Here is a 14,700-nt window from a genome sequence, read left to right as displayed (position 1 = left end):
CCCTTCCAAAAATGGGACAGTCTACATTCCACAGGGAGAGCCACTCTAACAGCTGCATAGCATTTATTTTAGGTATTCAGTGATGTCCCTTCCATAAGTATAAAATACATCTAAGAAAGGGTAGCACAAAATATCTGCCTGAACAAATTATGTATGCATAGAGACAAAATTCAGAGCCAACAGAGAGATATGTAAAGCTTAGAAAAACACAGCTGTCTTGAATAGATAAGTAGGAAGTTAAGACCTGGAAAGCCTGTCTCTGTATTTTCAGGCCCACAGGTGAAAGGCCACTCTCCTGGGCAGTGCAGTCTCCCCATCTGATTCAGATGCTTCTTGAAACAATGGCATCCTCAGACAAAATATGTAACTGTCACCATTCAAAACAAAGAAAAATGGTAAAGTTACCTGGGCAGGTAGCTTCTGCTAGGTATTCTTGAAGAACACAGAGAGGAGGAAGGCCAGAGAAACAAGCACAAACCCACAAGCAGGCAGACAGCAGAAAGAAAGAGGAGTTTGGACACTGAAAAGAGGCTCTGAATTGTTGCTTCACAGTAACTGATCACTGCTTTTTCAGGGAAGCTGAAGTCTAAGTGTTTCTTGAAAGCACAAATGGACAACAGCATCATCTTTCATTGGTCTTAAAATATCTTGATTTTGGCCCATCACCTCAAGATTGCAACAGCAGCAATGGGCATAGACACGAGTAGTTACAGAATCACAGAATGTTTGGGTTGGAAAATATCTTTAAGATCATGAAGTGCAACCACCATCTAACTCTACCAAGTCTAGTGCTAAACCAGGTCCCTCAGTACCACATCTCTGTGTCACCTCCAGGGATGGTGATTCAACCACCTCCCCAAGGAGCCTGTTCCAGTGTTTGAGAAGCCTCTATCAACAACCTTCCTAAAATTACTAATTTCCATTGCCTGTGCAATGAGTTCCACAGATGAATCAGGACTACAAACATCTCTCTCTTACAACCTATGGATTCAGTCACCATGATGAGCCATTGAGAAACTTCATTTTCAATTCAACCATTCTATCCTTAGCTTTGTCCCTCCCTATTCCCTTTCCCAACATTTTAAGTCTCTAAATGCAAGAATGTTGCTCATCTTTGAATATCTCCAGAAATCTCCTACCTGACAACACATTCCTCTTCCAATGAGGAGACCAAGGTTGTGCTTGTTTAATCTAGATGAAACCACACCTCTAGGACTGTTTTGTAACTCTCAGCATTCTGTGTTTGAATTTTCTGTCCTGTTCTTTGTACATCCTGTAGAGCTTTGTTTTTCTTCTACAAATTGCACCACCAGCTCAGGACCACAAAACCACCTGGGGACTCCCCAGAACAATTAATATATGAATAGCTGCTTTTCCTCCAGGATGCACTGATCCATATTTAGTCTAGACTAAACTGTTAGGCTAGACATGTGCTGGACATGTACTTAGCACATACAGTCAGCATTTCAGACTCCTCCGCAGGATCTGCCTGAGCTCCTCCTTCCACAGGATATGAACTACCAGTGAGTTCAGTGCTCATTCTCCTTTTCATGCTTCTCACAAAACTCTTAAATGCTAGAATCTTGCCCAGATCTTTGAGGTGCAATTTCACCAAAGAGCTGACTTTTCTTTTTGGCTTCCATGTGGTGCATTGGGGTGTTAGAGATTGCTCAGATCTGAAGACTCTTCTTCAAGGAATTAATTTTCCCCCAACTGGAAAAAGCACTGAGCAGAGACAACAAAACCAGGCAACTCAGTAATTCCATACCTGTCCAAGTGAAAGGCTGCCACTTCTGCGTTGTGCCTGTCGTAGCCAGCGTATGGTTCTCCTTCCACTACATAATCCCTGGCATATCTGCAATGGAAACAAGCCAAATGAAGCAATTTATGCAGGATTTCCATTCATTTTGCTGGGCAGAGTAACGAGTGCAGTAACACTGCTATGTTAGCCAGACCCTGGGTCACTTCAGAAATGACTGTCAATGGGACAGAGAGAAGTATTAATGAGATTAAGCCAGCATCCAGACTGTTGAAGTGGTAAATAAGGAGGAAAGGTCAGTACTGTAGAGTGGCATCGAAAGCTTGGGAAGCAGCAGCCATTCAAACTAATGAGTTTTAAGTCAACCATTCACCAAGGCACATCCAAGAACAGAGCACAGACCCAGCTACAGAACAGGGGATTAATTATGCTGGAAAGCAGCAACTCCACAACTGATTTTGGGGTTTAACATGAAAATAACCATCAGATATTGTGGGAGAAATGCCAAATGTAGCCTTTAGTAGCTAGAAGATCAGTCAGCATGAACCTGAGGACAATACTGGGTACAAAAAGAGCTTTTATTCTGGTGAAGAAAAGCTACAATGAAGAGCAAGAAATAGAAATCAGTCACTCCTTACAACAACAATGGTAGATTTTATTGAAGTGATGGGCTGCTTTTTTCTTTTTTCCTTTCATAATAGATGTTTCTTGAACACTCAAGGCAAACATAAATTTCCAAGATACATGACATTTGAATCAGGTCTAGATACTGCTCAAGAAGCACGCTTCAAATGAGCACAAAATACCACAATCAATACCAAGCAAATGTGTGAAATGCCATACACTTTCAGATAAAGTAAGGCCAAATTAGATTATCTATTTTCTCATTCCCATCTATGTGTGTAATTCCCATCAAATTCTGTAAACTCAATCATTTCCAATGGGCTCAGGGTTCAAGTAGCAGTAGCAACACTGCAAGAGAAGCCACAGTGTTCTTATTCAATGTTTTAACCCTGCTCAGAGAAGATACGGGGCAAGATGATACTGCATCAGCCTGAGTAAATGCTTTCACTTCTTTGCAAGGCAGCTCAAAAGAGAATTAACCAGGGCAGAATGGTGTGGAGTGTTTTTTAGGGGGAGGATGTGACAGATTCCTGCCAAACTGGAACTGACACCAAACAAGCACTGTATTTCACATATAGCACTGGTATGTGATAGCAGCAACTACCAATCATTAGTAACCTAAGGCTGGATTTCACAGATTCATAGAATGGGTTGGGTTGGAAGGGACCTTAAAGATCATCCAGTTCCAACACCCAGCATTGACAGGGACACCTTCCACTAGACCAGGTTGCTCAAGAACTCCTCCAACCTGGCCTTGAACACCTCCAGGGTGGGAGCATCCACAACCTCCCTGGGCAACCTGTCTCAGTGTGTCACCACTCTTACTGTAAAGAATTTCAAGTCATTATGAAATGAGACAGTTGACCCTCAGAACCATCAAAGGCAGATCTTTTTTATATGTACTTACAGGAGGCTTTTGAAAACATGGTCACATTTTGAAAGCTGCAGAGCTAAAACTTACTGATCAAACACAACTGAATTCTTGCTCCCATGCACAAGAGGCAACCAAAGTCTTTTCTAGAGCAAAAGGTAACAAGAGAATCCATCCTTCCCCAAGCAGTAAGTTTTCTCCAAATGGTCTTTAATAGTAACTTTGACATATCTTCCAGGTCAAAAGCTATCTTTGAATGACACAACAAGACCCTGCCTACAAACCTGGCTACCCTGTAGTCACACAGGTCTACAGTATGGCTAGGGCCACACTGTCTAGCACTCCCATAAATGTTCCCAGCTTCACATGTCCTTGATGGAGCAGAGTCACTGCATTTGCCTGCACAGAGACATTCCATTATGGGCACACAATTTAATGCTTGGTGAAACACTTTACAGCCCTCACTTATGCAGAAAGCACTATAGAAATGCCATGCCTTGTTACTGCCTTTATTGGACGAGCTGCCTGTCATACCACCACTTCTGTGTAAAAGGGTCACGGTGCTTAAACACAGCCTAGCCCCACAGCAAAGCTCCAGTCAGACCAGTAATTGACCATACAGAAACAAGAATTCAAGAAGTGGAAGACTGTGTTTTCCTCCTTATTCTCTAATCATTCATTACCATGACAGAAAAACTTCATGCTCGCTCCACCCGGTATCCTTTGGAGAAAGATGTGATGACAATGCTTCACATTTGCAATGCACTTCCACAAAACACACCTGCCTTACTTTTTGACATCTTTCTTTCTTCTCCTTTTCCCCAAAGGCAAACAGTTCAAAAAGCTTTACAGATGTGCACAAGACTCTTCATAAATGTTCCATCATGCCAAATTTCCCTGCAGATCTCTGTAAACAGAGGCCACACCAAGGAAGTATTACTATCTGCTCATTCTTACGTTGCTCCTCCAGCATTCACTGTTGGAAGATGGTAAACTCGGGGGCTTTCCACTCTGACCTACCAAGTCACTTTTACAATCTTCACACAGCTATGTCAGACACACAGATCTACTTTTAAAACCACTGTCAACTTCCAGTCCTTCCCTGTTCTTGAACAGCATTCTCTCATGACAGTTTGATGTTACCCTTACACAGAAAGAGTAGGCAAGACTTGTCTCCACACTGCCAGAACCTGCACTTCCACAATCTGGAATGAACCTCAGGTTCAACCAACATTCCCTCAGGACTGAACACAGAGGTTATTCTCTTCACCTAAAGACAGGCTGTTTTGAGCATCAAAGTTATACAGCCTGAGAGACAGTTGGCACAGCAACCTCATGTTACTAGAGGACAGCATGGCTCTATACTGTCTTGTCTCTCAGACAACAAAGTGGACTTCCCATATATGTGTAGATTTGTAACTTCAACATTAATGCAACAACATGGAGATAAAATATAAACACACAAAGCAGTTATTATTTCAGTCACTGAAGGGAATACTCACCTCTTGGGTTTGAAGACAACCTTCTGTCCTCCTTCAAGTATTAGCAAAGCTTTCAGTTGGGTCCCTTTGTATCCCACATCAGCTTTTATTATCTTCTTGGTTGTCATGGCGTGCATAACAGCCCCTAGCTCAGGTGTCTCCTCGGGATACACCTCCCGGGGCACCACCCACTGGGCTGCAATCTCCCAAGGGGACTGCAGGGTATGGTCAAGCCGAGGATCCAGTTCCACGTGGAGGCTTGCCATCATGCGGTGGAAGGCGCGCTGGTCCTCTCGGTTGGCAGCCGAGGTGTCCAGGTTGTCAATGAGGAAAACTTTTGTGAAAATGAAGATGACAAGGAGGATGGCCAACAGCACAACTCGCTGCTTCAGCTTCATGGTGCCCTTCAACCCTTCTCCCCTGACCCTTTCTTCCAAGCGTTACAGGAAGTCTATTGGAGATCAGGGTGAGCAAGGGGATGTTAGTTAATGAATTTCATTCATAACTTGCATTGCGAGGTGTCACCACTGAAACATCTTCTGGTACCCCTACAAACAAACAAAACCACAAACTTAGAAACTGCATTCCTGCACATCCCACCAAACTCAAACCCAAGTGTATTCTTGGAACACAGGCCTGCATTTATGTACATTGGTACCCTAAAGCGCAAACACCGCTGTGAAAACTCATGGAGTTCGCTGTCCTCCTATAGCTTCTCAGTGCTCTGCATGAAAAGGGAAACTGCCTGATAGCATCTCTCTGCAACTGAAATCCTCACAGCTGCCAACTACCATGGGCAAGGCTTCTACAGCAATCTGCAGCTTCAGTTGATGGCTCTCATTTCACTAACACTGCTCCATTAGCAAGACAACCCATGACCTCTGGTTTCTTAAGGAAGTGTCTGTCCCTCAAGAGAGAGCTCCCAGGTAGATTTCCTGACATCTGACAAGCGGTGTGAAGAGCTGCACAGCCTCGTTTCCTGAAGAGACAAGACATAAGGACAAAAGAGACTTAAATTTGTTTATTGCTGCCATTATAATATACCCATCTTTTTATCCCATTCTTAAGAAACAAGAAAGAAAAGAGGAGGAGAAATCAAAGGGTGGCACATGCTGACATCCTTGTGGTTAAGTATGTCTCCTCTGCAGTCAACTTGATAAACCACAAACAATATGCACAGTACCTGTAAACTCATCATCAAATTAACAAGGGAAAAACAACCCAAATGCTAATACTGCCTCTTCCCAGAAACCTCACCTACACCACCGTTAAAGCACAGCTGTGTTTCTATGCTTACAACAGGCTGCAAGACAAGCCTGGGTACAGTGGGAGCATAAGGAGCACATAACACACAATTAATCAAGTGCATTCCAATTTTGTGGACAGAAATCATCTTCAGAATATTAGTTCAACAAGTCAACACCCAAAATGGAAATGGATACTAAGGCATGTCTCTCAAGAAACAGAGCCAACTGATTTCTCTTTGCACAAGCTACGCTAATCATGCAAATCACAAACGGCACCCTGAGCTGCGGCAGGACTAATACAGAAGAGCCTTCTCATGCAATTTAACCAGTCATTATTAATTATGTCACGGGAAAAACAAGCTGCACAGGCTAAGCTAATTTACCAGCAGCAACCCAAGGACTGCCAGACTAGGACTTGCTGGCCAAACACAGATCACAGCCATCTTTAGCACCTGTGTGAACTTTGCACCCTGCCTATAGAAGTCACGGTGGTAACACAGTGGTTCTGAGGGGCCTGAGCATATCACTGAGGTACCTCTCCACCGAAGATGAAAATCATGGCACAGAATAGATGACAGTACAGCTCATCCTTGGAGCAAGTCATCAGTGCAGAATCGGGTTTGGCAGAGCGTAAGAGTAGTGGTAAAAAGCATGTGCAAGCCTGTGAATGACTCCACAGCCCCTTAAATAAATTTATATTAGATCTATAGCAGACTCCTAGCTACGTGGCTCTCCCACCTTTCCTTATCAGTGTTACCGTTCATACAACCCAGCTACAAGGGAGTTCAAAGATCCAGGTTGTCCACCCACCCAAACATCAACCACCACCTTTGGTTTGTGTGTGAACTACCTACTATCATTAGTGTTTGAGCCAAGGTACAGTGTATCATCTGAGTACAGAACACTGCCCTCTCTTGTCTCTCTGACTTGCACAGTATCACAGTATCGCTAAGGTTGGAAGACACCTCAAGGATCATCGAGTCCAACCTGTCACCACAGACCTCATGACTAGACCATGGCACCAAGTGCCACGTCCAATCTCCTCTTGAACACCTCCAGGGATGGTGACTCCACCACCTCCCTGGGCAACCCATTCCAATGACGAATGACTCGCTCCGTGAAGAACTTTCTCCTCACCTCAAGCCTAAATAAACCTCCCCTGGCACAGCTTGAGACTGCGTTCTCTTGGTCTGGTGCTGGTTGCCTGGGAGAAGAGGCCAACCCCTTCCTGGCTACAACCACCTTTCGGGTAGTTGTAGAGGGCAATGAGGTCACCCCTGAGCCTCCTCTTCTCCAGGCTAAACAATCCCAGCTCCCTCAGCCTCTCCTCATAGGGCTTGTGCTCAAGGCCTCTCCCCAGCCTTGTTGCCCTTCTCTGGACACGTTCAAGTGTTTCGATGTCCTTCTTAAACTGAGGGGCCCAGAACTGGACACAGGACTCAAGGTGTGGCCTAACCAAAGCAGAGTACAGGGGCACAATGACCTCCCTGCTCCTGCTGGCCACACTATTCTTGATGCAGGCCAGGATGCCATTGGCCCTCTTGGCCACCTGGGCACACTGCTGGCTCATTTTTAGGCGGCTGTCAACCAGCACCCCCAGGTCCCTCTCTGTCTGGGAGCTCTCCAGCCATTCTGATCCCAGTCTGTAGCTCTGCATGGGATTGCCGTGGCCAAAGTGCAGCACCTGGCACTTGGACGTGTTGAATGCCATCCCACTGGACTCTGCCCATCTGCCCAGTCGGCCGAGGTCCCTCTGCAGAGCCCTTCTACCCTCTGCCTAACATCTGCAGTAGCAGCACAGCAGCTTCAGCAGTTCTACAAGCATCTCAAAAGTGTGTACACCATGAGGTCAAGAACAAGTGTTCCTCTTAGCAGCAGCATCAGTGATTATACAGGCAGGTAAAACTACAGCCTAGGCCAGCCCAACAAAAAATGAGCAGCTGAACCACTCAGAAACAGCCACACAGGCCCCGCTAAGTGGAACAAGGAAATTTGCTGTCATATCTCCCTATTTTCAAAACCACTCTTTTCAGCACAGTGATCAAGTTCAGCACCATTCAATTTACAGGCTGCACGCTCTGGTAATGGGCTTTTAGCCCAGTTTACCACCTGAACAGTTTTGCTGTCATTGTCTCACCTCCACTCACAGCTAAGTTTTGCCCTTCCCTCAAAACAAAAAAAAACCAAACCCAAACCAACAAAACCCCAACCGCAAAAAACCAACAAACCCAAACCCATTTTGCCTCCTAAATACTTCCTATAAAACCTGTCTACTGAAAATGAAAGTCTCCTAATGACAGTGAATTAACACTGAAATGTGATTCAATAGCGACCACTGATAGCAACATAAACCCCCCAGCCAGGGTAGAGGGTGGAGTGAAAGAAGGCTATCGGGTTTCAGGGATGCTTCACGGTCCCCTGTTAGCTATGTGACACTGATTTGAATCTACTGGAAAGTAAGTGCTTGTGCTAATAGCTGAAGACAACAAATCACACGTTCATATGGAAATGAAGACACAGAGAAGACACAGATTCACCTGGCCTGAAAGCTCTTGCTCTTGCAAATGCAGACCCAGAAGGAGACCCATAAAGAGTAATCACTATTCTTAAATCTGAGCAAGCAAGCCAAGCAGACCAGGCTGTACCAAACTGTACCCTTATGCTGTAACTTCAGAATTGCAGCTCTTCACAACTAGTAGTTCTAAATCATCTTAGACATTGCTGCTGTGCAGATTTGCTGCCACTCATTTTTAAAATCCCTCAGGGTTAGTAAGAGGTTACACAGAAGAACACAGCTCATCTCAGAATGCTCATTGTGAGACAGATTCTAAGGAAGCCCCACAGCCCAGTGCTGGCCAACATGCGACAAAAAAACATTTCACACCTTTGGAGTTCAAGCTGGGCACTCACTTTCCTGCACCGATTTTCAGGAATGTTGACTTTCTCCACGAGTATTCTTCATGGGGGTGAGAAAGGGAGAGTGTAACTAGAGCCACCACTTAAATTAAAGGTCATTTACTTAATCTTTTCTGACAGCTCTGAAACTAACTTTGGCTGAAAAGCTGCAATGATGTAGATGGAATTTACAAAAAAAAAAAGGTAAATATTTGCTGGGAGACATTTCAGTAATTCCCTCGAGCGAACAACCGATGCACACCAAACATTTCTCCTCAAATCATCCCATTCCTCCCCGATTTTTGCTCTCTGCAGCTTTAAGCAGGTGAGTCGGCTCTGACTTTTTACTGACATCTAGCAAAATGAGTCATCAGCTGCTTCTCTCCAACAAACACCACAACACCCTTGAGGTTGCTATGCAATCGATTTCACAGGCTGGCTGCAGTGCCTGCACATTGCTCCTTAGGTGCCAACGTTCTGCTCCTTGCTGCATGAGCCAACAAAAATGATTCTCTTCATCAAGAAGTCTACCATGGAGAGCAAAAACTTCAACTTTATTGCTTTAAACTGAAGATGGCACAAGTGACAGTGCTGAGGTGTTCTGAGAAAGCGCTTACACAGTTTTGGAAGAGAGTAATTTGAAGAACAGGACAAGTTTCTGGAAAAGAGGACTAGGAAGCATGAAGCTGGTCCTGGAACAAGGACAGAAATGGGAAAGGTGGCCACAGAAACAAAGAAAATAATAACTCCAGGGATTGTTCAGCCTGGAGAAGAGCAGGCTCAGGGGAGACCTTACTGCTGCCTACAACTACCTGAAGGCTGGATGTAGCCAGGAAGGGGTTGGTCTCATCTCCCAGTCAACCAGCACCAGAACAAGAGGACACAGTCTCAACCTGTGCCAGGGGAAGTTCAGGCTTGAGGTGAGGAGAAAGTTCTTCACTGAGACAGTTGTTAGCCATTGGAATGTGCTGCCCAGGGAGGTGGTGGAGTCACCGTCCCTGGAGGTGTTCAAGAGGAGATTGGACGTGGCACTTGGTGCCATGGTCTACTCATAAAGTCTGTGGTGACAGGTTGGACTCGATGATCTTTGAGGTCTTTTCCAACCTTGGTGATTCTGTGAAATTTTAAAAGGGCAAAACTAGGGTGAGCTGTAAACAGAACTCTGTGGAACAAAAGGGAAATGACAAAAATAAACCCAGGAATAATGGCAGGAGACCCCAAAAATAAAAGTAGTTGCAGAACTGGCGGGGTAAGGGTCTTCATATTTTACAAAAAGGGGCAAAGAGGCAGAACTGCTACTTACTTATACAGAAGAGTCATGGAAATACAGGGTGCACAAAACAACAGAAGATGCTCTTTGAAGCAGAAGGCAGCAGAGGAGTAAAATCCAAATAAAGTTTTCAGAAGTCAAGTTTATTTTAAGCACCTGACCAGGGGTAACGTGATACAATTACAGAGTAATCCCTGCATACCTACAGTCCCACAACAATACACATTTCCCCCTGCTGCTGGGCAGCAGCTGCTGTTCCCTTACCACAATCAGGTAACTCTAAAAGAGTTTGGGCTTCTACCTTTTTTCTTTTTTTCCCCTGAGCTTCTGCTTTGCATTATCTCCAGATCCTATTACAAAGCAGAAGTCATAATTCAAAGAGTTTTGCTGCTTTACCACCAAAACTCTGTCTCTATGCCAACAAAGTACAGAAAAAACTCAGTTCCTTGTCTACCATTTCACCTTACTCTCGATAAATGTGGCAAATAAAACAGTCAGAAAGAAATATCTAGACCAGCTTTTACATTGTGTAGTCAACTGGCAAGTTTGCATAAGAAATGCTTCTTGGTTTTCCCACCTGATTATGTCCCAATCAATGTTGTCTCTCATTACAGCTGGGTCTGAACTCTCAGCAGGTTTTCCAAGTCAATATTCAAATAACAGTGCCTTCCAAATAGGACAGTGGGGTCACTGTGCACACAAACACCCTAACTAAAGCACACTTACTGGCACTACATACCTACACAACACCACCTCAGTTCAAAAAGCATGCCTGGTGCAAACAGCAGGAAAAAGACAGCGACCATAAGCAGCCTACAAGGTTAGCAGAAAACCACACCCTAGAAAACAACTTTTATTGGGAGTCACAAGATCAACCCTCTGCCACATATCATGATCTTACTTTTGCAGCATAAAGAGAGAGAGAGAGCTACAATCTCAAAAGTACTTGTGCACAATTTGCATGGATTTTGTCATGCTCCAAATGACAAATAAGGTCTGAGGGCAGGCAAATGTTTAGTTCGTCAGCACAAGTACAGAAAACAAGTCACAGCTCAAACAAATGCCAATCTGAAATAAATATGCTTAAGTATGCTCTAATTCCTGTTTAAAAGCACATTTTTCTCTTCCTAAATACACTGTGCCTTTGGGGGATCTCTTATCAAAAGATCTTTAAAAGTTTTCCAGTAAATCCTGGAAGATGCCTTGGAGAAACAGCATTTGCAGTAATGACATTTTTCTCTTTCCAAAACGTGCTTCAGTCTCAGCAGATCAATCTTTCTCCCTGTTCTCTCCTCTCTGGCCAGCTCCTCAGTAGCTCATGCTTTTTCCCCTCTCTGCATAAGCCTTGTTACTTCAGTTTTCACAGGCAGGCTCCCACAGACCTCTGCCTACCTTTTTCAGACTCATTCTGTCACTTCCACTCTCTGTATGCTGCCTGCTTTGGGTAAGAGTTTAGTAACCCAGTGCACAAAGCTGCATGCAAATTTGTCTGCTGCTTCCCCATCCCTTTTTCTGCTGAACCCCAGCTATCTACAGGCAGAATCTGTGTGTCTGTGCTCAAACTTTCATTTCAATATGCACAACTGCATCCCTGTTTGAGAGCTGCAGTATAGATAAAATACGAAAGATCACAAACATTTTAAGCACCGTATTATCTATGCCTGCAACTGAAAGTCACCTGATATATTCTCACACATCTTCTGGAGAGAAATGAAATAGCTGTCTGTCCACCTTGCCCCATTATATTCCACACTCACTTTAGACTCTATTACCTTCATTTCTCCCAGATCTGTTACCATGAGCTTTACAAAATCAACTGGCCAAATTGGAGGACAGAAGCCTCAAGAAGCCAAGGACAACTCAGTGTATGTCCTCAATCTTTACCAGCAGCTGCAACCACTCAGCAAACAGGAACACCTGACTCAGCTGGCTGCTCACATAAAGACGTGGCAGATCAGGACACTGGCAGCACCTGGGGGCAGTACTGGCAAGAGAGAAGCTATGGGGGAGCTGAGGGTGGTAGGAGACAGGCAGGATGTGGCACACAAGTCGTCAGGAAACCAGGTCTCGTTAATTCTCCTCACAGAACGACTTTCTTTCAAGCACAGTTTCTTGTGGAAACAAAGTTCATATAAATCGCACTTTTCACCAGCAAGCTTCTGGATCCCTTGGCTAATTTTAAACCCATCCGAGAGAACAGTAGATGTTTTGAAGAAAGAAGTTATGTGTTTATTGGGTATGGGCAGCTGGGGAGCACTGAGGGGAAGGCTGCAGCATTAGCTCAACAGTTGTCTGCTCGCCTTGGCCATCTGGGCAACCAGCATGAGCACAGCTGGCACACAGAGGGAGCCAGAAGCACTGTGCAAGGAGGAAGGAACTGAACCTGCCATGAAGTGGAATGGTATGGGACACAGGCAAGAGTCAGGGGTACTGAGGGGAAGGCTGCTGGTATCTGCTCAAGAAACAACAAACCCATACTTGTTTCACTACTGAGGGCACAACTCCTCCTTGTCCTCCTTGGTTACTCTAGTTCCACTTGATTATGCAGGGCAGATAAACAACAACAAAAAAGCAAGGTAGAAATGGGAGCCCTGTTCAACTTGAAGTTAAAGCAGGGAGAAAATTCTGTAGTGCTCCTTCTTGACTTGATGCTCCTATGTTTGTCCAGTTCATACCCAATACAAGCATCTGAAATCTAAACAGGGTCCCCATACCCATCCAACATGCAGCAATGACGAGTTTGTCTCTGTTGTAAGACAGCACCAATCAATTTCCCCTACTCCCAAGGAGAGAGGCAGTAGACACTAAGCCAGGGGACAAGAGATTTTGGTATCAGAATTGAGCTGCCAATGTTGTTAGTGTGCAAGGAAACAAAATCCACTGCACCCTCCTGAGATTTTTGTGCTGCAAAAGGAGACAAATCTTGTTGCAACTATGTAGATCAGACTTAAGGACATAAGGGGTGCATGGACTCATATTTTAATTTAAAATAAGACCACAGCACTAACACTCTGCTCTGAAATAAGTACCATGTGGGGTCTATTCATATGGAACTCCCTCCAAGACTAGACTCTATATTTTACAGTTTTTGCTGTCTGCTCAGACCCTAAAGCTTGCATGTATATTGTGGGATTGGAGTCTCAGCCAGCATAAACCAAACCAGCTGCACTGCTTGTACACATCTGTACCCAGAAAGGATCTGAATACAGGTATCCTTTAGAAATGGTTAGACCCATGGCTCTGGCAACTGTGGTCAGCACTTCTGCTCAACAATACAGATCTTATTTTACACAACCAGACATTGACCTTTGCTAAGCTGCAAGTGGTGCTCTGTGAGCTAGCGAGCTGTGCAGACAGCTATTCATGAGTGCGAGTAGATGGTTAGAAAGGCAGGAGGCTTCACAGCTGTGCAGGGGTGTTCTCCCATCCGAAAGCAAGGGTCCAGGAGGAGAAGGAAATTAAGAGCCCAAATAAACACTCAGATCTGCCACAGCCATGACCGTGAAATGACCACGAATGAATCGGGAGGTTATTTGAGGAACCTGACCTTCCACACAGGGAAGCCAGTGAGGCAGACCCGCTCGGACCCACTCTGTCCTACGTGCCACCGGATCTCTGCCTGCTTTGCTACCGTCGAGCGAAGCATCGCGCAGGCCGGATCGGGGCCAGACCTGCGGGAGCCCTCCGAGGGGCGCAGCCCGCCCCCGCCGCCTCCTGCTGCTCCTCCTCCCGCGGGGCAGCCTGGCGGGAGGCCGCCGCTCCCGCCACGCCAGGCCCGGGCCCGGCAGAGCAGCTGCGCACCTGCGCGGCTAGCCGCGCTCCTGCCCAAGAGTCGCAACGGTTCTAACGGCTCTTCCCTCTCTCCCTGCTTCGCTCCTTGAGTGTCCTCAGGCAGGACCCGGCCCCTGCGGCGGCGGACGCCCGGCTCCCGACAGCCACCCCGGGAGGCGAGCCCGGCCCGCAGCCGCCGTGCCCTACGGAGGCGTCGGGCTGTTTGCGGCGGGCTGTCTCCCAGCGCCCCAGGCCGGTACCCCGGGCAGGGTGAGGCGGCAGGGGCGTGCCCGCCCCTCAGGTGCCGCCGCCCCGCCGAGCCACGCAGGCAGGCGCAGGAGCGGCCTCCCTCGTCCTCCACCGCCCCCCGGAGCGCCGCCGCCGTCTGCACCGGCCCGTCCCCCGCGCCGCGCCGCACTCACCCCACCCGCTGCCCGAGCTCCATAGCCCCAGCCGGCGCCGCTGCCAGCCCCCGCCAGCTCCCCAACATGGTGCCGCCCGGCATCCTGCCCCCGCCCCGCGGCCAATTGCCGCCCGCCCCGCCTCCCCCGCTTCACTCAGCCACCAATCAGCCGGCAAGCTTGCCCTCCCCAACGGTGAGCGGCGCGCCCTCCCATAGGCTGCCTCCTGCCGCCCTCGGCCCCAAGCCTCCAATAAGAGCGGCGGAGGGAGCGCCTCCCCCAGGCGGCCAATAGGGGTGGGGGAGCGGGCCTTAACCCCATCCTGCCCGGCGAACAACCGCGTGGGTTGTGCTGTAGTACTGCGGGCAAGGAGCGAAGGGT

General features: G+C 46.7%; 1 protein-coding gene across 2 annotated transcripts in view; it reads right to left on the bottom strand.

Moving 5' to 3' along the window:
* The window catches only part of FAM20B (FAM20B glycosaminoglycan xylosylkinase), a 31,893-nt gene extending 17,506 nt beyond the window's left edge, over positions 1 to 14,387 (bottom strand). Inside the window, exons 1-3 of one of the 2 annotated variants that reach the window (XM_068141412.1) lie at positions 14,341 to 14,387; positions 4,757 to 5,283; positions 1,769 to 1,855 (exon numbers count right to left, since the gene is read on the bottom strand). In XM_068141412.1, the coding sequence (XP_067997513.1) occupies positions 1,769 to 1,855; positions 4,757 to 5,133 (464 nt within the window). In that variant the 5' untranslated portion in view covers positions 5,134 to 5,283; positions 14,341 to 14,387. Of the gene's footprint in view, positions 1 to 1,768; positions 1,856 to 4,756; positions 5,451 to 14,340 lie in introns of those variants that run through there. The other variant, XM_068141413.1, reaches the window with a different exon arrangement.
* Between the last annotated feature and the right edge of the window lie 313 nt (positions 14,388 to 14,700).

Source organism: Melanerpes formicivorus, unplaced genomic scaffold (genome assembly GCF_026170545.1).
Source record: "Melanerpes formicivorus ecotype bairdi unplaced genomic scaffold, bMelFor1.0.p_v2 SCAF_7, whole genome shotgun sequence".
Classification (NCBI taxonomy): domain Eukaryota; kingdom Metazoa; phylum Chordata; class Aves; order Piciformes; family Picidae; genus Melanerpes; species Melanerpes formicivorus.
Note: the sequence above shows the minus strand (reverse complement) of the source record. Positions and strands in the feature narration are given on the sequence as shown.